The 23,020-nt window shown below is 46.2% G+C and overlaps 1 protein-coding gene across 1 annotated transcript; it reads left to right on the forward strand.

Annotated features, from left to right (window-relative positions):
- On the forward strand, positions 1-22,640 carry Adamts8 (ADAM metallopeptidase with thrombospondin type 1 motif 8). Its single transcript, XM_090319742.1, has 9 exons — positions 1-768; positions 8,372-8,611; positions 10,271-10,406; positions 11,014-11,181; positions 12,796-13,097; positions 16,163-16,346; positions 18,374-18,546; positions 18,654-18,829; positions 21,252-22,640. Exons 1-9 carry the CDS (start codon positions 10-12, stop codon positions 21,820-21,822), a joined length of 2,709 nt encoding a protein of 902 aa, XP_090175868.1. The 5' UTR covers positions 1-9; the 3' UTR covers positions 21,823-22,640.
- The last annotated feature ends 380 nt before the right edge of the window (positions 22,641-23,020 follow it).

Here is a 23,020-nt window from a genome sequence, read left to right on the forward strand (position 1 = left end):
GGAGTCCCCATGCCCCCGGCGCTCGCCGCCACCCCGTGGCCGCCGCTGCTGCTGCTGCTGCGGCTCCTGCTGCAGCCGCCGCTGGCCGGCGGCGCCCCGGCGGGGCCGGGAGCTGGGGGGCAGGCCTCGGAAGTGGTGGTGCCCACGCGCCTGCCGAGCCGCGGCGCCGGCGAGCTCGTGCTCCACCTGTCCGCCTTCGGCCGGGGCTTCGAGCTGCGCCTGGCGCCTGACGCCAGCTTCCTGGCTCCCGAGTTCAAGATCGAGCACGTCGGGGGCTCCAGCGGGGAGGCCCGGGGCGAGCAGGGGCTGCGCGGCTGCTTCTTCTCCGGCACGGTGAACGGGGAGCCCGAGTCCCTGGCCGCCGTCAGCCTGTGCCGCGGGCTGAGCGGCTCCTTCTTGGTGGCCGGCGAGGAGTTCGCCGTCCACCCGCAGGGCGCAGGGGGCTCCCTGGACCAGCCGCACGTCCTTCAGCGCTGGGGGCTCGCGGGGCGCCGCGGGGATCCCGAGCTCGCCCTGGATGAAGCCCTTCCCCTCCCTCAAGGACCCGAGTGGGAGGCGGAGGTGGGGCAGGATCAGAGTCCGGAGAGAGGCGACGGGGAGCCCGAGGACGAAGAGGAGGAGCGCCAAGAGGCAGAAGCCGTCCGGGATCCGCCGCCACCCTTGCGAAGCACCAGCAGAACCAAGCGCTTCGTGTCCGAGGCGCGCTTCGTGGAAATTCTGCTGGTGGCTGACGCGTCCATGGCTTCCTTCTATGGGGCCGATCTGCAGGTAGGATCCAAGAGCCTTCCCGGGAGTCTGTCTGGAAAACCCCTCGCTCTCCCAAGCCTACTGCCAAGCAGATTCTCTGTCCTTGCTTCACTTCTGTTCTGCCTTCCTCTTTCCCCAACGCTCGCCCCCGAAACCCCTTCCAGATTTTAGAGTGCAGGATATTTCTCTCACCACCCCCCTCCAGTCTCTCCCAGCACATGACCAGTGTGCCACTAGGAACTGAAGGTGGGTTGGCCCACAACCCACTAGGCACCTGTCTCTCCCAACAGAGATAAAAATTGAACATTCTGGAAGAGTAACACACACACACACACACACACACACACACACACACACACACACACACACACACACACACACTCTTCCCTCTGCTGGCTACTGCCTCCTGATCTGAGATACTTCCAGGGAGAGACAGCTGAGCTGGGAAGAAGAGTGGGTTTGATTCCACTAGGTACCCAACTGAGGTTGAACTGAGTACAAGTCGTTGCCTGGAGAGACCTGAACTCGGAAAGGGGCTGCTTCACTTCTGTGTGCCCAGCTGGTTCTGATCAAGGGGGAATAGACTTGACTACCTTGCCAACCTGGCTCTCAGCCCCGGTAGAACTTGGCAATGCCAGTATCCAGCCCAAGAAGGGAGGGGAACAAAATGTCTGCCTCAGGGTTCAGCCGGGATAGCTGCCGTATCACGAAAAAGGGAGGGGGTAGGTGAGGATGAACAGGCACTGTTTAATGTCTCTGGAGGAGCCTGAGCTGAGCTCCATCCACCCAGCTGAGCCTAGACACAGCTTTCCCTGGGAGAGAAAAACTGAGCGGACGAGATTGCTACCATAGCTGGACTGTCTAAGTGGATGCAAAGATGGTAGTGACTTGGCAAGAGGTTCCAATATTCTCTGTAATGACTGGACAAAGATCTCCCCAAAGAAAAGAGATGTGGGTTCCAAGAGAGAGCTGTATTTTTCTCTTCCTCTATTCTTTCTTTCTAGGGAGCCTGAGATGTGCCAGCTAGACTGCTGACCTGCTTAGAGGTCATGGTTTCCTGAAACAGGGATTTTGGCACCACAGAAGCTCAGTTAATTTTTGAAGTGATGGCATCATTGGCCAAGAACCTCACTCTAGGCTCGGGCTTGCACTGTTGGGTATAGTAAGGGCATCAGCCTCACACAGAAGGCAAAACCCTGATCTTTCCACCTTCTATGACAGAGAATGAACGCTTCATAAGAAACTGATGAAGAAGCATGATGGGAGAGAGGTCTGTCTCGTTCCTCCAGCCCCGGCGGGCTCCTCTGCTTGCTTTTGTGATATTGGCTTTTCCCAGAGCACAGCAAGGCAACTCTGAGCTATCAGAGCAGATGGCTGAGGCATGGGTCTACTTTAATTTCCTCTTTGCTTCTCTGTCCTATTCTGTGAGCAGAAAGAGCCATTTGCCCAGGCAAGTGCTAGAGAGAGGGTGCAGGAGAAAGGTGAGGAAAGATCTATGGTAATAGGACCACCACACCTGGCTCTAGGAGGCTCCTCCAGAAAGAAATTGCAAACCCAGAGAGGAAATGTGCATTTGTTACCCTGCATTAGACCAGTTTCTGGCATCTGCCTAAGAACCAAGGGGTGAAAGAGCCAACAAGAATGTGGGGAAGTGGCAGAACACGTCAGCTTGTCAAGCTTCCGAGCCAACATGTCCTCCCTAACGTCTCACTCTGTCAACTCATCACCTGCACACTGGAGGTGCCAAGTATTTCCCTCAGGGACACCCTTGGCATCTCCAGACACCACAGCTGTCCACAGCCAGCCCTGCTCCAGATCCAGGCTCCAGGATTCCCAAGCCACTGAAACAGGACCGTTGGTTCCTGGGCCTTATTTGGTTCACTTCTTGAGATCCAGGTTTGTGGCGCTATGGTATACTTCTGTTCTCTTGGAAATTCTAGTTCCTGTCTAGTTCTAGACAGCCTGGTTCATGCTTGTCCAGTCCACTCCCCCTCTACATAGACAGGTTTCTGGACCATTCACTGTCACCACTTACCTGGCCAATTTGGAAGGGGAAGACATCAGGAACAGGTACCAGACATATAAGACACCTGTGTTCTTCCCCAGACGGTCTACTCTTCACTCAGGTAGACCATTTTGAAATTTTGAAGTCTTCCCCTTTGGTCTGATCATGTCCCAGCTCATCTGCCCCCTTGTTTATGCCTTCTTGGATAAGAGAGCAGCTGAGGCACACAGCTGTTCCTATGATTATCCACTGGCCCCTCAGAGCAGCCATTGAGATTCTCAGCTCCAGTCCCCTAGGCTTCCTAAAATGGGTCCATGAATTAATCAGAGAGAAAAGTAAAAATCAAGTCCTGGTGCCCCAAGACCTGGCAGCTCTTTGCATGTTACTTAGAAAGAGTCTCCTGGGGATATCATTCACACAGATAGAAGGCACTTTGGTGTGTCATAGACTAATCAGGGAAGAAGGTAGTGATAACAAAAAAAGACTCTAACCATGTAAAATGTAGTAAGTCACCTGGATCAAGTTGCTTCACAAGGATCCTATCTGCTGGAAGATGCAGATACTCTCAGAATGTTCAATGCACAGAATAGTTTTGCTTACATGAGGTCAATGGAAATACCTGAGAGAGACGCAGAGAGAAAACACAAAGCTCACAGAAAACATGTGGCTTCCCCAGCTAGTCAAAAAGCTAGTATGTGATGGGCTGTATTTGCAACCCAACGTTGAGTCCAACATTCTTTGTTATTGTACCATGCTGCATGCATCTTTGCACAAGGAGGATCTCTGACTATTTCCTCTCTTGTATCTGTTTATATTGTAGATATCCAGGGGTTCCAAAATGTCCAACCAAAGTATTGAAGCCCTATTCTGGGAAGGGACTATCTTTGCCTTCAAGGCTGCAAAAAAGAATTAGCTATGCTTGAGGCCCTTGTCACTGCTAAGCAACAGTGAAGTTTTCCAGAACTCTACAATTGAGTTCACTTAATCCCTTCACAAAAGAGGCCTCTGCCTTCTACCTTCTTATCTGGTGTCACAGTTAAGGAGTTCAGACAAAGGGGGCTTTTCTGAAAGGAGAGACCACCTTGGAAGCGTCCATTAACTCAGTCTACATCTGGCCTCTGCTAATTGTCCTCTGAGTGAACCTGGAACAGGACAGAATGTCAGTCTGAACAGTTCCCCGGGCTTGGTTTCTTTCCTAATATCCCAGCCGTGAGCAGAGCTTTAAATCTTCTTAGCACAGAGGGCTGAAGAGTAGCAGTACATCTTCCCCAAAGCAGACTGGAACATTTCCAGATGTCAGGTTTCTGGGGTTTCATTTCAGGGAACAGCTGTCACAGTCATCCCTCCTTACCGCTGTCCTTTTACAGGCTTTCTGACTGCAGGGATCCTACAGCCTGGTGTCCCCAGCATTGTCCCAATTCATGATTGCAGCATAATTCTTAATATTGTCATTTTTCAGTGCCAAGAGTGTCCTAGATTGAATGATAAACATATATATATAGGCCCCTCTAGTTGTGTAGTTGCACTACCTCTGTTCATCTCACAAGCAAATGAGTCCTTTGTATCTTCCACAATCAAGATGACAGTCAAGAGACACTGAGTATTCCCAAAGAAAATGCCCAACTATTCTAGAGGTGGTATGTACATAGACAATAATAGGGACAGCCTTGCTTACATGCTTCGGGTTTTTGGCTCAACTTCACAGATAGTGTGATGATCATAAGCATAGACTTTGAAGTAAAATAGAAGAGAAAGAAAAGAGACAGGCAGACAGAGATTTACCTATTTCTTTGTACCTCAGTTTCTTTGCCAGCAAAATAGAAGTTATACCCAGATCCTACCATTTTGTTGAAGACTTCGCAAAGCATGGAAGGCACCTGACTTTGTGCCTGCTTTTAACTGCAGTTACCCTTGGTGATGGAATCCATTTGTTAGAATGGATGTCACCACACAAACTGAAATGCCAGCTATTGCTTTTTAGCCTTGCTGTCCTGTGTATCAGAGAGACCTTTTTGTTGTGGGTGGTTGTGGTAGTGGTTGTAGAGCTTGTACTTGGGAACTCGGGGCCTGGGTACTGTCCTGGAGTGCTTTTGCTTGAGACTAACATTCTACCACTTTGAGCCACGGCTCCATTTGTGGTTTTTGAGTGATTAACTGGAGATAAGTGTCTCATGGGGACTTTTCTGCCCAGACTGGCTTCAAACTATAGACCTCAGATTTCAGCCTCCTGAGTAGCTAGGATTATAGGCATGAGCCACTGGTGTCAGGCAAGACTTTCTTCTTCATCTTTCCCAGCTCCGGTGTTTAAGGCTGACTTCTTGCAGTTCCATGTCAGTGTGTGTATTGGAGAGGTGGCATTGCCCTTTGTTGTGTGGAACACAAGGCAAGGTAAAGGATTGCCAAGTTGCTCTTGCTCTTTCTTCCTCTCACCACTGTCCTCTTCCTTTGCTTGTGGCTCTACCTTCTCCCTATCACCATCCCAGGCTTTAAAGCCATTCCAGGAAGAAGAGTTAGGGCACCAAGAGCTTAGCTCATTGCCTTCTGGCAAGGGCAAAGCCTCTGGAAATGTACTTGGCTCAGGCTTGGCCGCCCCGAGATTTCCCAAGGTAGGCTTCAGATACCAGAGGAGCCTGGTACCTTGGAGGGAATTCTTCTAGTTCATAGTTCAAATTATCAAAGTGCCATTTTTTTTATATTCTAGGGGACACCAACACAGGAAGAGATCCCTTAAAGAAAAAGCCATCTTTTCCTAATGAAAGTTAAGGACTTGAGATCCCCAAGAGCAGGGGTGCTTGACGACCCTTGCCTGTACAGATCCTAGGTTCCCACCAAAACAGATGCCATTTGGGACGCTTGCCTGCTGTGTGGGATTCCATTTACATTCTGGAGCACAGAGCCTGTGCTTATATAGAAAGCAAAGAGGGAAAAATAGGTACCAAGTGGTAGAGCAAGCCATCTGTCCTTCTCCTTGACTGGCTCCTGGACCTGCTGTCCAGATGACTACAAGCCCAGGGAATGGGTGGGAGGTCAGGATTTAGAGGACTCGAGTTCATGTACCTGGCCTGTCCTCCCTGGTCCTTCTCACTAGGAAACCGAGCATTGTTCCAAGGCAAAGCTCCTAGATGTCTGTTTCTCAGAAGAGCTAACAAGGAGCAGGTGAGGGTAAAAGATAGCAGGCTTCTGATCAAGACTACTAGAGATAATGGGGGATCAACTGGAGTGAGGGTCTGAAAGGAACATGAGACCACAGAATCCTTGTAGCCCTCACAACACAGATTGTCTCCTGAGATAGTTGGTGATTAGGAAAAAACTTCAGATACCGTCATGTCTAATCATCCCCTTGAAGCAAATGCCTGACCAGCCAGCTTAGCCTGACGACTGTGTAGTATCTAGAGACAATCCTATGAGTTCCCTAAACTGCAGATGGAGGCAGCTCCCTAGAAAATTTAGTGCTGGGAACTCCTTAAGGTTAGGATGTCTCCTCCTGATCTTCATGCAGCAGTCCATACCAATTCTCTTTGCTTTCCCCTGAATGACCATCACCTGCTCTGTCACTCAGCCTCTGTCTGACCCGGTCAGTGTGGGCCTATAGACAGTTCTCAAACCTCAGGCCTTCACTTCTCATGATGAGCTTCCTCCTTCCAATCCCTACCAGCTAGCATCTCTTAGTTTCACATGGTCTTTGAAAAGACTTAATTTATCCCAATTTTCAGATTTTGAAATCAGGACTCAATAGCAAGAAGTTCTGTGAGAGTAGGTTTGGTTTTTCAGATTGTGAGCTGGCAGGTCAATCTCAGAAGAAATTTCAGGGGTTGGTTTTTCTGTCTATCAGATCATGGCCTTTTCTAGACAGACCAGAAGACTTTAGCCTATGGAAACAGTTTAAAAAAAGGAAAAAAAAAAAACCTAGCCAGGAATTTGCCTTGCAAGCTACTGTTCCTCACCCCTAGTTGCGTAACATGTGATTGCTTTTGCTCCCCTCTGGAATCCGACTCCAGGAGCAAATGCCAAGTTTCAACTTTGCTGATAAGAGGTTTACATCAGCCTAAACATGGCTGGAGTTCGTGATGGGCCAAGTAACCTGCCCTTAGTAACCCTACAACTCCTGTTTGTAAGACTAACAAAATGCCTGGCTTGTTGCCTTTGAGATAAACAAACAGGTCCCATTCACAAATAATGGGATTCATCTGGGACTCCCACACAGGACCTCCTCTAATGGAATGTTCCCCCCCACACACACAGCCTTTCCTTTCCTTCCACTCCCACCTTCCAGACTGCAGGAGGACAGAGAGAGGCTACAGGAGGTGGTGCCCCAGGGAGCAGAGGCAGAGGGAGAAGCCATGCTATATAGGCTCAAGGCTAGCCTGTCTCTGTACCTTTGTCTTTACCTCTGCCAAAGAATTCAAGAAGGCAACTTCGTGAGGACCCAAGGCAGGAATGTGAGCTCGCATCTGGCCTCCTGTCAAGACCTAGGAATCGATTAGGGGAGTATTTGGCAGCTTACAGACAAGACAGAGGCCAAACAGTGATGTAGGCTCCTTTAGCAGGGCTGGGTGGAACTGAAAACAGGTGGCACCCTAAGCATATGGATCTTATTAGACCTGTTAAACGTCCAAGCCCTGGGCAGAAGGCAATTAAACCCTTTGGGGCTATCCAGGAAACCAAACTCTGAGAGACTTGATGAGAAGAATGTAGACCTCAAGCAGACACTTGGGCTTGCATCCTGGCCTTAAGAACAATATGACCTTTGACAAGTTACTAAGCTTGCGTGACCCTCCATGTCCTTCTTGATGAAACGGGGATTGCGATGCCTGCTTCACAGGGTTATTGCAAGAATTTAATGATGTGTCAGATGTGGCCAGTAGCTGGTACAAAATAGCTATTGCCAAGAATGGTTATGAGTGTGAAATTTTCAGGTTAACAGTTCCCACACTAGAAAGTAGTAGCTGTCCTAGCAGACATAGCAGGAACAGGAGGACTTCTAAAGGAATATTTCTCTCACCTTAAACATTCAGAACACTACTTCTGGGCTCAAGCTAGACAAAGAAGGGACAGTGAACAAGGAGACAAATGATATCCAGAGCTCAAAAGAACTTTCTGTCTGCTTCCAATACAGTAGCCATAAGCTATATATGGCCATTGGTGGCCAATGTGACAGCAGATCTGTCTATTCTGATTCTTGTGAATTTGAATTCATTGGAATTCAGATAGTGTAGCTGATCTGGATGTCAAATGTACAAGCTTTACAGGCAGGCAGATCTGGGCTCCAGTGCCCATAGTAAACTCTAGCTTTCTAATCCTGGGCCAGTTACTAAACCTTGGGTTTCTTCTCTGGGAAGACCAAGCCCCTGAGGGTTGATTTTTTTTGTTTTGTTTTGTTGTTGTTGTTTTGTTTTGGGGGGTAGGGGTAAGGTATAGAGGGATTACAGTTACACTCATTAGGTAGTGGGTAATTACTTCTCGAACATTGTTACCCTTGCCCTCAGGGTTTTGAGATGCTTCAAAGCTAGTGCTCAGGCTGGAGCATCCTATGAACAAATTAAATGCCTGGTAAGAAGAGATGTTGACAGTGGACAGTCAAGGGCCCCAAGAGTAACGCTTTGCTTTGCCTCCAAACAGAACCACGTCCTCACCCTAATGTCCCTGGCAGCCCACATCTACAAGCACCCCAGCATCAGGAACTCCATCAGCCTCATGGTGGTCAAAGTACTGATCGTGGAAGATGAGAAACAGGGCCCAGAGGTGTCAGACAATGGTGGGCTGACATTGCGTAACTTCTGCAGCTGGCAGCGACACTTCAATAAGCCCAGTGACCGGCACCCAGAACACTATGACACTGCCATCCTGCTCACCAGACAGGTATGTGAGCTGGAAGAATGAGGGCAGGAGATAGAACACATAGCTCAAAGGGAAGGCCACAAGGACGGCCCAAACATGGGAACTGTCTCCTTGCTGGCCTCAGCTGGAATGGAGAGGAGGAGGTCATGTGGGAGGAGGACAAGTGTGAGGTATTTGTAAGGGAAGGAGAAGAATCTCATAAGGGCTCTTTTCCAAACGTTTGTAACCAGCTGTCTGCTGAGGTCATAATACATGAGAGGAAATGGCTTGAACCATCCAGGGAAAGAACAGAGTTGGAAGTGGGAGACGGGTTCTGTCTCCAGTCATTGTTCAAGGGGCAGGTAATTAGGGGAATTCCCAGAGTTTCTCCCACAGTGAGAGGTCATCCCACTTATCTGGTAAAATTTCTTCAGACAACTTCTCAAAGACATGGGCATATAGTAATACAGTCCAAACTCTGTCTAACCTTTGAGTAGCACAGGCAACAACAGCTCTCCAGGGAAATGTGATATGATTTCCACTTTACAACAGAGATACAAGAAGCACACAGTGACAGAGCCCAGAGTTGGTCTAAGACAGCCTGGCTGCTGGGCTGTGGAGTTGTGCATTGTAAAGTCCTGGCCAGCCTGGAACACTGAGGTCAGATGAGGAAAAGACTTCATTACATGAGCAGCCTGTAGGAAGTCAGAGGGAAATGTTATTTTTTTATTGTTGGATAATATATAGAGGGGTTACAGTTACATTCGTTAGGTAGTAGGTGCATTACTTGTCACACATTGATACCCCTTCTCATGTTTTTGTCCATTTCCTTCCCCCCACTACCTCCCAATCATCTTATTTTCCCCCCTTCCCTTCCCTATTTCAAATAAACAAATAAACATATATACAATATACCAGGTAACAAAATCAGATACAGTAACAGCATGAGCTTAACCAGAAGGGCGAAAAAAAAGAGAAATAACATAGTACATTAAGAACAATAATCACACAAGATAAACCTCTTGTTTCCATATCCTAGAGTTCGTTTCATTTAGTCTCATCCTATATGACCTTATATACATAGGTTTTGAGCTATTGTAATCAAGAGGGAGATGTTTATGTCACTCAGAAATTCCTCCCGAGTACATGAGTGTGTGTGTGTGTGTTATTTTAATAAAAGTTTATTTCATGGGTCACTTTCTATATTTCAGAAACACAGAATGAGTGAACTATCTTGAATATAACCAAGATTAAAAAAAAACCCTAGCCCTGCAGAGATCCTAGATGACATATCTATAAATGATGAACCCACTGCTGCATCCAAAGTCTTTAAAAAAAAAAATAAAGTTCAGTTACTTGGGGAGATAGAAAGCAGGGGCAGTGACTCATTCTTATAATCTTGGCTACTCAGGATGTTGAGATTTGAGAATGCTGGTTCAAAGCCAGACTGAGCAGGAAAGTCAGTGAGACTCTTACATTCAAGCAAAAAGCTGGAAGTAGAGGTATGATAAGGAGAAGTGCTCTGACCCCAAATTCAAGCCACAGCACTGGCACCAGAAAAGAAAAGAAATTCAGTAAGCACAAGCCCAGCAGGTAGTATCTCACAGAAGATTCTGTGGGAAAATGTCACGTATGAGATGACATCTCCTTCTCATCCTGATTATGGTCCTCAAAACGATCTTTTCTCTCTCTACCAAATAGAACTTCTGTGGGAAGGAAGGGCATTGTGACACACTGGGAGTAGCAGACATTGGCACCATCTGTGATCCTAGCAAGAGCTGCTCTGTGATCAAAGATGAAGGGCTCCAGGCTGCCTACACCCTGGCCCATGAGCTAGGTAAGATTTGTCATGCCAAAGCCTGTTTTGTGGCCTCAAAGGGAGCTAGATGCTGTCCAAAATGACCTCATCCTAAAAAGGGATGGAGGGAAAAACAGAGGTCACACTTAGCCATTATCTGCTCAGAGTTTTGACTGCAGTTATATGAAATACTGTACGTGGTGTTGCTAACTAGTACTTCCCTGGGCACAAGAACAAAACACTCAAGTACTGTCCTGGCCAGGAGTATGGTGCTACAGAGTACTCTGGAAACATGATGCTGTGCAAACCTAGCAATAAGGACCTGGGGGGAAGGAGAAAGGAGATGGATTTTGAAGAGAGTACCATGTTAATGAATAATAGAGGTGTGGGTTTCAGACAGACAGGGTAGAAAATAGAGGGGTAATGATGCTCTCCTGCCACCTGAAAAAGCCTCCTAGAAGAGAAAAGCCCAAGATGGGGCCAGAAACAAAAGTCTCAGCGAGTCAAGCTGTCTGTACCCAGAGCTGGTGACCAGGCAAGCACTGCCCTAGGCCATACCACCCCTGGCCCATGTGAGTAGCACTGGGGCAGGACAGGTGGTTGGAAGAGGGAGAGGGGCAGTAAACCAGGGTCCTTGCTTCCGCAGGGCACGTTCTCAGCATGCCCCACGACGACTCTAAACCCTGCGCGAGGCTCTTTGGGCCCATGAGTAAGCACCACATGATGGCGCCGCTCTTCGTGCACCTGAATCAGACGCTGCCCTGGTCTCCCTGCAGTGCCACATACCTCACGGAGCTCCTGGACGATGGCCACGGTAGGCTCTGCTCTGGCCCTCCCTGCTTCTCTCCAGCCAGCTGCTATGGGGCCTCCCCGGAGGCTACTGGCACCTGCTCTGACTGGGGGGGACTCCCGGCAGCTGTGCTTTCTCACAAAGCTTAGGGTGGGGAAAGACTTCAGAGACATGTCATTCTAGAAAGGCATTCCAAACATCCGCCCTACCATGCCCCATCTGTGCCCCATCTGCTCTGGGATCATCTAGATTTATTCATCACAAAGCAGGTGGAATTAGTCTGAGAAGGTTGTCTGGAAGAGGTGAGTTTGAACAGAGCTGAACAGAATGGAAAAACGTAGCATTTGGGAAGAGAAGGGAATGTTCCAGGCTAGAAGGATGGACCCATGATAGCTCAGAAATAGCAGAGGCACTGAGAAGGCCATGCGAGAACAAGAAGTAAGCAGTGGGGGCTGGGGATGTCTGATTAAGGCAATGAAGTGCTTCCTTTTTGTTGAAGGAAGCAGACATGCGCGGTTATGCCAGTGTACGTACTTATGGTTTATCTGCATGGTTTTTAAGTGTCAATTTACATCCCCACCCAAAAACTGATTTTGTGATGAGATTTATTAGCGGGCATTCTCTAAAGTAGGTCACAGAGATTCCATCCTAGATGTTCTAGGTAGAAAAGTAAAAGCAGTCCAAAGAAAAACATTGCTATTATTAGTCAAAATTAAATACTTATCTAGGTTGCTGATTGAGTGTTGACAATGTTTAGACTGAGACCAAAGAAGTCCTGGTGTCTGTATCTTAAATTGTTTCCTAGCCAGGCTTGGGTGGCCCCTATATAATCCTAGGTACTCAAAAGGATGAGATTTGAGGATCACAATTCAAAACCATCCAAGGAAGGAAAATCTGTAAAACTTTTTTTTCATATATTTTTATTGTAATAAATAGAAGGGTTACATTATATTCACCAGATAAAAGGTGCATTACTTCACATACATTGATACCCTTTCTCATGTCTTGGTCCCCATTTCCCTCTCCCCACCCCCGCCCCTCATCTTGTTTTCCTCCCTTCCCTATCCGACTTCAAAAACTTTTAATTCTAATTTTGTAGCAAAAACTAAAAACCATAACTAAAACTGTGGGAAAGTGAATGACATTGTCCAAAAAGAGTTCTCATTATCTGACTTAGGAAACACCTCTGTACCACAACAAAATTATGTATTTTTAAAAATCCAGAAGTAGAGCTGTGGCTCAAATGGTAGAGTACCAGCTTTGAGCGAAAACAGCTAAAGGACAGCCCACAGGCCCCAAGCTTAAGCCCAAGCCAGCATGCACACATGTACACACAGACCAAGTCATGTCCTATGAAATTAGAGCAGAGTGTGAGAGGCTATGAAGTGCTGAAAGGGAAGTCTTGGGCCAGGAATATGGCCTAATGGTAGAGTACTTGCCTAACATGCACAAAGCCCTGCATTTGATTCCTTGGTACCACATATACAAAAAAGGCCAGAAGAGGTGCTGTGACTCAAGTGGTAGAGTGCTAGCCTTGAGAAAGCCCAAGGACAATGCTCAGGCCCCAGGACTGAGGGAAAAGAAAAAGAAAGGGAAGTCTTTTTTCTTGTTTTTACTCTTCTGCTTCTCTATTCCTAGGGGACTGTCTCCTGGATGCTCCCACCTCAGTTCTGCCCCTTCCTACAGACCTGCCAGGCAGCAAGGGTCTCTACGCACTGGACCAACAGTGTAAGCAGATGTTTGGGCCTGGTTTCCGCCATTGCCCCAACACTCCTCCGCAGGACATCTGCGCCCAGCTCTGGTGCAACACAGAGAGTGATGAGCCCCTTTGCCACACGAAGAACGGCAGCCTGCCATGGGCTGACGGCACACCCTGTGGACCTGAGCACCTCTGCTTAGATGGCAGCTGCCTGCCCAAAAAGGAAGTAGAAAAGCCCAAGGTGAGGGAGAAGGAAGGGAGGGAAACAGGAAAAAGGAAGAAGGCTTCATCAGGGACTGTCACATTTGTGTGTGTGTGTGTGTGTGTGTGTGTGTGTGTGTGTGTGTGTGTATTGGTACCAGAGTGTAAAATCAGGGCCTTGTGTTCTCCCTTAGCTTTTTTGCTCACAACTGGCACTTTACCACTTGAACCATATACTTGTGGCTTCTTTGCTAGTTAATTGGAGATGAGTTGTAGGCATTTAACTGCCTAGACTGGTTTTGAACTGCAATCCTCAGATCTCAGACTCCTGTGTAACTAATATGCGCCACTGTGCCTGGCCTACATTCATCTTTTAACAAACAAATGAAACTATACAGTGCAGTGGGATACTGCCACTGCTCTGGGTGCTTCTGTGACCCAGCCCACCCCTTTTCTTTGTCAGTTGTAGGGCTTGAACTCGGGGCATGGGTGCTGTCCTTAAGCTCTTTTGCACAAGGCTACTACTTTGAGCCATAGCTCCACTTCCATTTTTTTTGAGTCATTAATTGAAGATAAGAGTCTCATAGGCACTTTTTTTTTTTTTTTTTTTTTTTTTTTTTTGCCTGGGCTGGCTTAGAACCGCAACCCTCAGATATCAGCGCCTTGAGTAGCTAGGGTTACAGACAGGAGCCACTGGCATCTGGCTACTCCCTTTGTGAACTTATTTGGAGCTGACCAAAGGCTTGCACAAACTAACAAGTCTGAAGACCAGTGTGAATTCTTCTTTGTTGTGTTTTTTGTTGTTGTTGTTTTTTGCCAGTCCTGGGCTTCAGCTCAGGGCCTGAGCACTGTCCTTGGACTTTTCTCAAGGCTAGAAGAGCTCTACCACTTGAGCCTCAGCACCACTTCCAGCTTTTTTGTATGTATGTGGTACCAAGGAATTGAACCCCGGTCTTTGCGCATGCTAGGCAAGCACTTTAACCACTAGGCCAAACTCCCGGCCTGAATTCTTCTATTAATAGAGTGACATGGGATCAGAACATTTCACCAAGGATTGAATGAGAAACATTCATAGCCTACCTACATCTGAAATGAATTCCTAATTAGAGATCAGGGAATGAGAGTCATTGTAGGAATCTCAGACTACTCCAAGAGGAGGAGGAGAGCAGGCATCAGAACTGCCTCTGTCCAGGCAGAGAAAACTTGGCCCAGTCCAAAGGAAACTTGCATGAAAATCCAAGGCAATGCCAGCACGCGTTTTTAAGTGACTCACTTCTGTGCCCTGCTCTTAATATGTGCAAACTTCAAGGCTGATCACATTTCTCTTATTGCAAGTCACTGAGCCATTGGAATGAAATAGCATCCACTGAGTTTTGCGGCCTAGTCCCTGCCCAGCACTGAATCATGCTCCATAAAGCTGGCCTTTTACATGAGCCTCAAGAATCTCCTTAGGCAGGATCAGGCATACACTGTCATCCTAAATTGAGCTGGCACAAGATTCATAGATTCCTGCCCAGCCAATTCCCAATCTCTTCATAATTCAAGCGCAAGGACAAGGGTCCAACCACTCATTCACTTACGAGTGGCCAAATCAAGCTAGCATCAAGGAGAGAAGCATGGTCGATCATGACACAATCGTGTTTCATCATTTGTCCCCAGGTACTGGGGCTTGAACTGGGGGCCTGGTACTGTCCCTTAGCTTTTTCACTCAAGGCTAATAAGGCTAGCACTCTACCACTTGAGTCACCAGTCCCAGCTTTTGATGGTTAATTGAAAATGAAAGTCTCCTAGACTTTCCTGCCTGTGTTGCCTCTGAACCATAATCTAGACCTTAGCCTTCTGAGTAGCTATGATTACAGATGTGAGCCAATGGCACTTGGATTCTTGGGTATTTTTAAGGGAAAAAATGTAATTTTTATATACAGAATCATGGCTTTGTAAACTGAGAAAGCTCCACATCTTCATGATTATATGAGAATAGTGGCAATGCTTTTAAATGGGCAGCAGTATATTTGCAAAGCATTACTTCTTTTTTTCTTAATAGTCTTCCGTAATTTTCATCTTTATTTGAATGAATGTTGCTTTTATCATTTTTTAACTGTGAAATTTTTATTTTATTTTTTATTATAGTTACACTCATTTCATTTCTAAAATAGCACATTTTTATTAAAAATGCTTTTATCATTTTTGAAGTTCATCTTGAACCTTTCTCAATAAAGCAACCAAAGGAAAAGCTTTATTCTCTTAAGTCAATTGTAAACTTGAGTCTCTGCTTGTTTCTCAGCATTATTCTAGGAGACACCAAGTGTTGGTATGTACTGGCAGCACCTAGTAGTGATATTTTGGGGGGCAGGGGAGCTTAGTTGTGGGACTTGAACTAAGGGCCTGGGTGCTGTCTTTGAACTCTTTACTCAAGGCTAGCACTCTGCCACCTTGAGCCACAGCACAACTTCTGGTTTTCTGATGATCAATTGGAGATCAGAGTGTCACAGATTTTCCTGCCCGGGCTGGCTTTGAACCATGATCCTCAGATCTCAGCCTCCTGAGTAGCTTGGATTACAGGGATAAGCCACCAGTGCCTGATGCCTCAACATTGGCATTAGTGACTTGGAGGTAGGGGTGAGGACTAGAAAAAGGTTTTACTGAGGGCCTGTGCATTCTTGAATATTTAGCATCATTCATGATCTCTGCATACTAGTGACAGGTAGTACAGACGCTACCCAGCTAGGATAATCACAGTCTCTCCAAACACTGCCAAATGTCCCACAGAGGACAGGGTATGGCACCCATGGAGAACTACTGTATTCAACCCAACCTTATTCTGATTAGAGACTCATTCATTCAGCAGACTGTCCATTATCTGGCTAGGTCAAGGTACTACTTTAAACATCAGGCAATCAGCAGTGAAGGAGCCCAGCACAGGCTCTGTGCTCCCAAAGCTACTGCCAAACAGGCTGCACCACCACTATACAACAGATTAGGTGAACTCTGTATCCCTAGAAAAGAGTAACTAGATGAGGAAGTCAAGTTCACAGTCACTGGGTAGCACAGACAACCACAGCTCCCTCTCCTTAACTCCTGATTGAGCGCCATTATGTGTTGCAGCCTGTGGTGGATGGAGGCTGGGGCCTGTGGGGACCCTGGGGAGAATGTTCTCGGACCTGTGGAGGAGGAGTCCAGTTTTCATACCGTGAATGCAACAATCCAGAGCCTCAGAATGGAGGAAAATACTGCCTGGGCCGGAGAGCCAAGTACCAGTCATGCCACACGGAGGAATGTCCCTATGATGGTAATTACCACTTAGGGCTATTTATGTCAACAGATCTATGGAGGAGAAGAAGGGTGGGTCTCTTGAGATGTCTGTGATGCAAACTTAAGTGGGCAACAGCAAGACACCAAGCTTGGAAACGTCATCAGGGACCCAGGGCAGCTCTCCCAGGTAAAACGATTAGCCTTGTCTTTAGAGATGTGGAGACACCCACATGTCACTTCCAACCAAACCTACTAGGAAGGGACTTCTGCACAGGGATAAAGTTCCAGGTTGTAATCCTCCCAGAGGCATCTGAACCCTGGTCTGTGTGCAGAATGGAAGTGTTTTGCACAGCTAGTCTCAGTGCCAAACCTCCAAGGTCTTTCTAGCCAACATTTGGCCCAGGGAGAAGGGAAGATGTCTGAGTCTGATTCCTATGCACATTCCTATCAAGAAGAGTTGCCCTTCTTCCCTTAGGGCCTACCAACAGAAACTTCCAGGAAACAGTGTCACTTTTACCTCACCTTATCCTCTTCCTATCCCCTAGGACAAGCCAGAAAGCAACACATCTGTCATTGCCATCAAGTGTTAGCACCTCTGTGTAATTAGAATGTTATAAAGGACATTAAAAAATGCACAAGAGATGGTCCCTTTCCTCAAGGATCTTGTAGTCTCTCAACCCTTTTACATAGCAATTAGGGCTTAATCTACAAGGCACAGACCCAGGGCTAGTGAGTCAATTAGGGAAGTTGATGAGACTGAGATCCCAAATGCCTGAGGTAGTATTAGTGTGAGAAATGCTATCATTTGCTTAGGGGAATTCAATCCCAATATATTAGCAGTGGTCCTTTAAAGCTGAAATAGCATGTGGAGTTTATGACAGATTCCCCACTAGATTTAGAGAAACTTCTCCAAACAAGCCTGACCCCCTCACCTTACTCAATCAACTTACACAGAATCTGATCTGTGATTATAAGTCACTCCAATACACAGCTAGAGTGGAGAAGCATGGTAGAAAGAGAAGGTCTAACTTCACGATTAGACTATCTTATTTCCTGCAGCTTGGTCTGGGGTGTAGGAGGGAAGAGGAAAACAGTGCACATGGGTAGCCAGAATTGGTTCCTAATGGTTGCTACAAGGCCTTGTAGGTAAGAGTGACATACAGTCACTGAAAATCACAAAATATGGGGGAGGACTTTATTCCAGACTAGAAATAATGGGTTGTGACACTAAATGTTCAGAAGGTATGAGGGTACATAGTAAGGTCACCATATGAAAATCTTATCTACTGTTAGAAGGACTGATTATATCGAGTTGAACTGGAGGCAATTGTGCTATATGCAAATAGAGCTTTCCACTGTAGAAAATGAGATATAGAGACAAAACCAGTGATAGAAATAGAAGTTGAGCCAGGAATGGTGGCTCATGTTAACTACTCAGGAAGCTGAGATCTGAGGATCTTGGTTCAAAGCCAGCCTGGGCACTAAAGAATGTGAGACTCTTATCTCAATTAATCACTAGAAAATGAGAAGTGGGGCTGTGGCTCAAGGGGTAGGACAGTAGCCTTGGGGTGAAGAGCTCAGAGATAGCACCCAGGCCCAGGCCTATAAGGGACAAAAAAAATAAAAAAAAAAAGAAATATCTATCTATCTATAGATATCTAGGATATATTTATAGATATCTATGATATATCTATGATATATATCTAGATCTAGATATATCTATATCAATGATCTATATCAATGGTATCTATACATATCTATAGATATCTATAATTAGCAGAGTTCTATCATTCAATGCCTTCCACAGTTACTGAATTTTCTGTATTCCTACCAACGTTTATCTAATAGATAGGATTATTATCTTCCCCACCTCATCCCCCAACCCCTGTGTTTATTCCAGAAAGCTCAACATAGTGATGAGTAACACTTTTCCCTATTCCTTGAAGGAAAACTCCCACAAATACCCTGATGGCTCAAATTACAGTGTGCTCTGAGTCCAAGAATTTCTTAAGCTATAGGCTTCCCTGCTTTAACAATGTGTTATCTCCATGCTATTTCTTTTAGGAAAAAGCTTCAGAGAGCAGCAGTGTGAGAAATATAATGCCTACAATTACACTGATCTAGATGGGAATCCTTTGCAATGGGTCCCTAAATATTCAGGGGTGTCTCCTCGAGACCGCTGCAAGTTGTTCTGCCGAGCCCGGGGAAGGAGTGAATTTAAAGTATTTGAGGCCAAGGTAAGAATCTCCATGGCTACAGATCAGAAAGTGGAGGAAGGCAGCCCGTGGCCACCTTGCCTGTGGGTTGCTTCTCCACAAGCCCTCTCCTCCCTTTCCTTCCCCAGGTGATCGATGGCACTCTGTGTGGCCCTGAGACTCTTTCCATTTGTGTCAAAGGCCAATGTGCCAAGGCTGGCTGTGACCACGTGGTGGATTCCCCTAGGAAGGTGGACAAATGTGGAGTATGTGGGGGCAAAGGCACCTCATGCAGAAAGGTCTCCGGCTCATTCACTCCCACCAGGTGAGGCTCTCCAGCAGTGGTATCTAGGCTGAAGAATGTGGCTGCTACTTCATGATTCTGAAGTCTGTGCGAGTTATATAAATGTTCTGCGCTTCTGTTTGTCTATAGCAGTCATCTGCCCCTCAGAGTTGTTGTAAGGATTTCCTGGGCGGGGTGTGTGGTACATTTTTGCACAGGATCTGGCCAGAGGAAAAGTAAGACCCAGAGAATTAGCTTTTTTGTTTTATTAGAGCTGGAGGCCATATGGATGGGGATGTATCAGCTCTGAGTCAATCAGCATGAGAACTACTCTGAACAATCAGGACCTTTGCCAGTAAATAGTTTGTCTAGACCTACAAAAATATCCAAGGCCCATATGTCTAGCACCTAGTGGGATAAGACCAAAAGACCAGGATCTTCATTGAAATTAGTGAGATGAGAGATAGACATAAATGTACATACATTTGTGTATACATTTATACAAATATGTAATATGTTTTACACATATAATATATAAAAGAAAGCAAATGAACAAATGAATGAATGAATGAATATAGGGTAGAAAAGAGCAAGCCTCTGTAAATACAATACTAGTAAGACAAACTGAGGATAGAATTAGTGGGAGGAAGTTTAGATGCTCCTATAACTAGCGAGCAGGAAAACATAGATAAATATTATACTATTTTCCAGGTAACAACAACAAATACTTAAACTTGCCCTTACTCTACAGGAAGCATAAAAAATGGCCGGAAATGAGCAATGGTGTAATATTTTTAAAACTCTGTTTTTTTGTGTTTTTTTCTTCAGTGTATTTTATTTTATTATTTTTTTTTCCATATATTTTTATTGTAATTAATAGAAGGGTTACATGATATTTGCCAGATAGAAGGTGCATTAATTCACATACATTGATACCTTTTCACATGTCTTGGTCCCCATTTCTCTCCCCCCCAACCCCCACCCCTCATCTTCTTTCTGGTTTCCATTAACTGTCGATACGATCTTAAAAAGTCACTTAATCTTTTTGTGCTTTCATTTCTTCATCTGTAATGGTATTGGTTTTGCTCACCTTTTATTTTATGAATTAAGGAGACCATAGAATTCATGAAGCAATTTGGAAAATACTAATTATATGAATGTAGGCGCACATACATGAGAAGAAAGGTCCTTAGACCTCAGACTTTCATGTGGCTGCTGAGACCACTCCTTTGTACTCCCTTCTCTGAATATCCATCTGCAGAAAGGACAAGGTTCACTGGGCTTGGTGTAAGATGTCCTTCCCTTAACAGGCCTGGGAGAGCTGTCTGACTGGCAAAAGTCTTGATTGCTCAGAGAGCTCTCTTGCTGGTTGACTCAGAGCTGATACATCCCCATACATATGGCTTCCAGCTCAAATAAAATAGCAGCTGCTCTGGGGTTCCATCCTTCCCCAACTAGCTTTTGTTGCACATACAACAAGAATAGCAAATAACCCAATGGGCCACCCCCTGAATCATCTTCACTTTTTCCCCAGCCTAGTGTAACCCAGATTCCTAACAGAGATCAAAGAACTAAGCTCTCACCATTCTATATAAACCACTATGCCTATAATGGACCTGAAACTTCTTTTATGCATGTCTTGGGACTTGAACTCGGGGCCTGATTACTGTCCCTGAGCCTCTTTGTGCTCAAGGCTAGTATTCTTATCACTTGAGCCACAGCACCACTTCTAGTTTTTGAGTGGTTAAGTGGAGTAAGGGTCTCGTGAGGACCTTTCTGCCGTGGCTGACTTCAGACCACAATCCTCAGATCTCAGCCTCCTGAGTAGCTAGGATTTCAGGCCTGACCCACAGCACCTGGCTCACCTGAAAGGTTTTAAAAACAGTATCCATCAGAAGTTCAGTGCTCCTGGTGTCTGGGTACACTTGAAGGTAGCGCGGAAGAAGCAAGAGTTAATTCCTCGTCCTTCCCTGAGTCCATATCGATATACAATACTGCTTGACTCAAAGAGGCAGTGTGCCACTTTCCATCCTCGGTGGTTCTGGAATGGGTAAGGAGTCTCGTGTAGTTTGAACTCTGGGTATGGAAGTGGACAAGTCTAGTTTGAACCCAGTACATGGGAACTAATGTGTTTACTATCTAAATTAAACCAAGAGCTGCCAAGTTTGGTTGTACCAATGCAGCTTTTCAACTCCCCTCTGAACTCTTCAAGCTATGCTGTTGTTAAAATCTGCTCTAACTTGGACAATAGAAATGCCACATCAAGCAGACACCCTTGGGAATCCCAGACTTCAAGACAATTCTGCTTGTTTCAGTAGCAGAATGTCACTTCATTATTTGCTTGTTGCTTTTGTCTGCCCATCCAGGCACCTGAACTGCCTACTTCTGTCTCTCAAACATTTGTGGTACCTACACTAGATAACCACTCTCCAGCTATCACAGTGTCTTTCTGTCCCTTTCACAGTTATGGCTACAATGACATTGTCACCATCCCTGCTGGTGCCACCAACATTGATGTGAAACAACGAAGCCATCCAGGGGTCCGGAACGATGGCAGCTACCTGGCATTGAAGACGGCTGATGGACAGTACCTGCTTAATGGCAATCTGGCTATCTCCGCCATAGAGCAGGACATCTTGGTGAAAGGGACCATCCTAAAGTACAGTGGCTCCATTGCAACCCTAGAGAGGCTTCAGAGCTTCCGGGCACTGCCTGAACCGCTGACAGTACAGCTCCTGACTGTCCCTGGTGAGGTCTTCCCTCCCAAAGTCAGATATACCTTCTTTGTTCCCAATGACACAGACTTCGATAAGCAGAATAACAAAGAGAGAGCAACCACCAACTTCATCCAGCCGCTGCTCCATGCACACTGGGTGCTAGGGGACTGGTCCGAGTGCTCTGTCACCTGCGGAGCTGGCTGGCAGAGGCGGACTGTGGAATGCAGGGATTCCTCTGGCCAGGCCTCCACCACCTGTGACAAGGACTTGAAACCTGAGGATGCCAAGCCCTGTGAAAGCCAGCCATGTCCCCTGTGATCCCACAGTGGGACCATCTTGTGCTCATGAACTTCAGGTACTGGGTTATAGACAAAGGTCCCCTCTGAGGTGACCCTGTGGATCAAGATGGCATGGTTTACCCAGGTAGGTCTCCCATTGAGGAGACCTTGGGTACTGCCTAAGTTCTTAAAAGGGAAGAGAAGAAAGGATGGGGATGACAATGCTAACATTGACTTCTAGCTGACTGGACCTTGCTCAGGTTCAAGTAGATGGCGTAGGTTAAAAGGTAAAAGTGCACTTATTGACTCAAAAGGGAGATGTCAGAGCCAGCCTATTCTCAAAGGACTAGCAAAGTTAAATGAAAAAAAAAAAAGAAAAAAGAAAAGTTCTTTTCTATTTGGTTTCCCTGATAAATAATCTACCTCACAGGGGGAAAAATTTTTAGTTCAAGAGAAGTGCAGGGCCTGGAGTCAATAGTCAGTAGCAAAGCAAGGGGCTCTCAGAGCTGTCTTTGGAAATGATCATGACTGTCTAAAGTGTTCAAATCCATTGTCTAAAGGTCCACAATGTCTGTCACAGGGTTGTGGAGAGCCACGTGTTCTCAGGCTGCCACCTCCTGCGGTAGACCCATTTCAAGTATTTATGCAAATGTGTCTCTGAACTAAAATATGATCTTGTGCCAAGGAAGTGGTCTGGTCTGATTCATTATTCCTTTGAAAAAAAAAAGGAGGGGGGTGGGGGGAGCACCCAAAGCCCAAAGATGAAAGCTAAAATTAAGTTAGCTCACCTCAAACATACGTGGGCAGTTGTGAGTTCTCTTTTGACCTCTGTAAGAGGGCAACTGTTGGGGTTCTAGCAAGCCTGTTGAATCCACCTCATGTAGAGAACTGATCGTTTATATGATCTAGACCAGTGTTTCTCAAACTTCAGTGTGCTTCAGGAGTATCATCTGAAAGGGCTTAGTCAAACCCAGATTTCTGGGTCCAGTGGATAAGAGGGCAGTCCATGAATCTGCATATCTAACAAGTAACCAGGAGCTGCAGAGGCTGGTGGTCTAGGGACCCACATGGAGGTGCGTGTGACAGAAGAAATCGCAATTCAGAAGTCACAGGATGACACAATGCCTCTGGATGTATTGTTCTTGAGAAAGAGTATCCTGTTCCACCTGCAAGCGGTCTCATCATTGCATTTACACACTGGCCTGCCAACCTTAAGCCAAACACACACAATAAAATCT

The sequence above is a fragment of the Megascapheus bottae genome, chromosome 27, assembly GCF_031878675.1.
Source record: "Megascapheus bottae isolate mThoBot1 chromosome 27, mThoBot2.hap1, whole genome shotgun sequence".
NCBI lineage: Eukaryota > Metazoa > Chordata > Mammalia > Rodentia > Geomyidae > Megascapheus > Megascapheus bottae.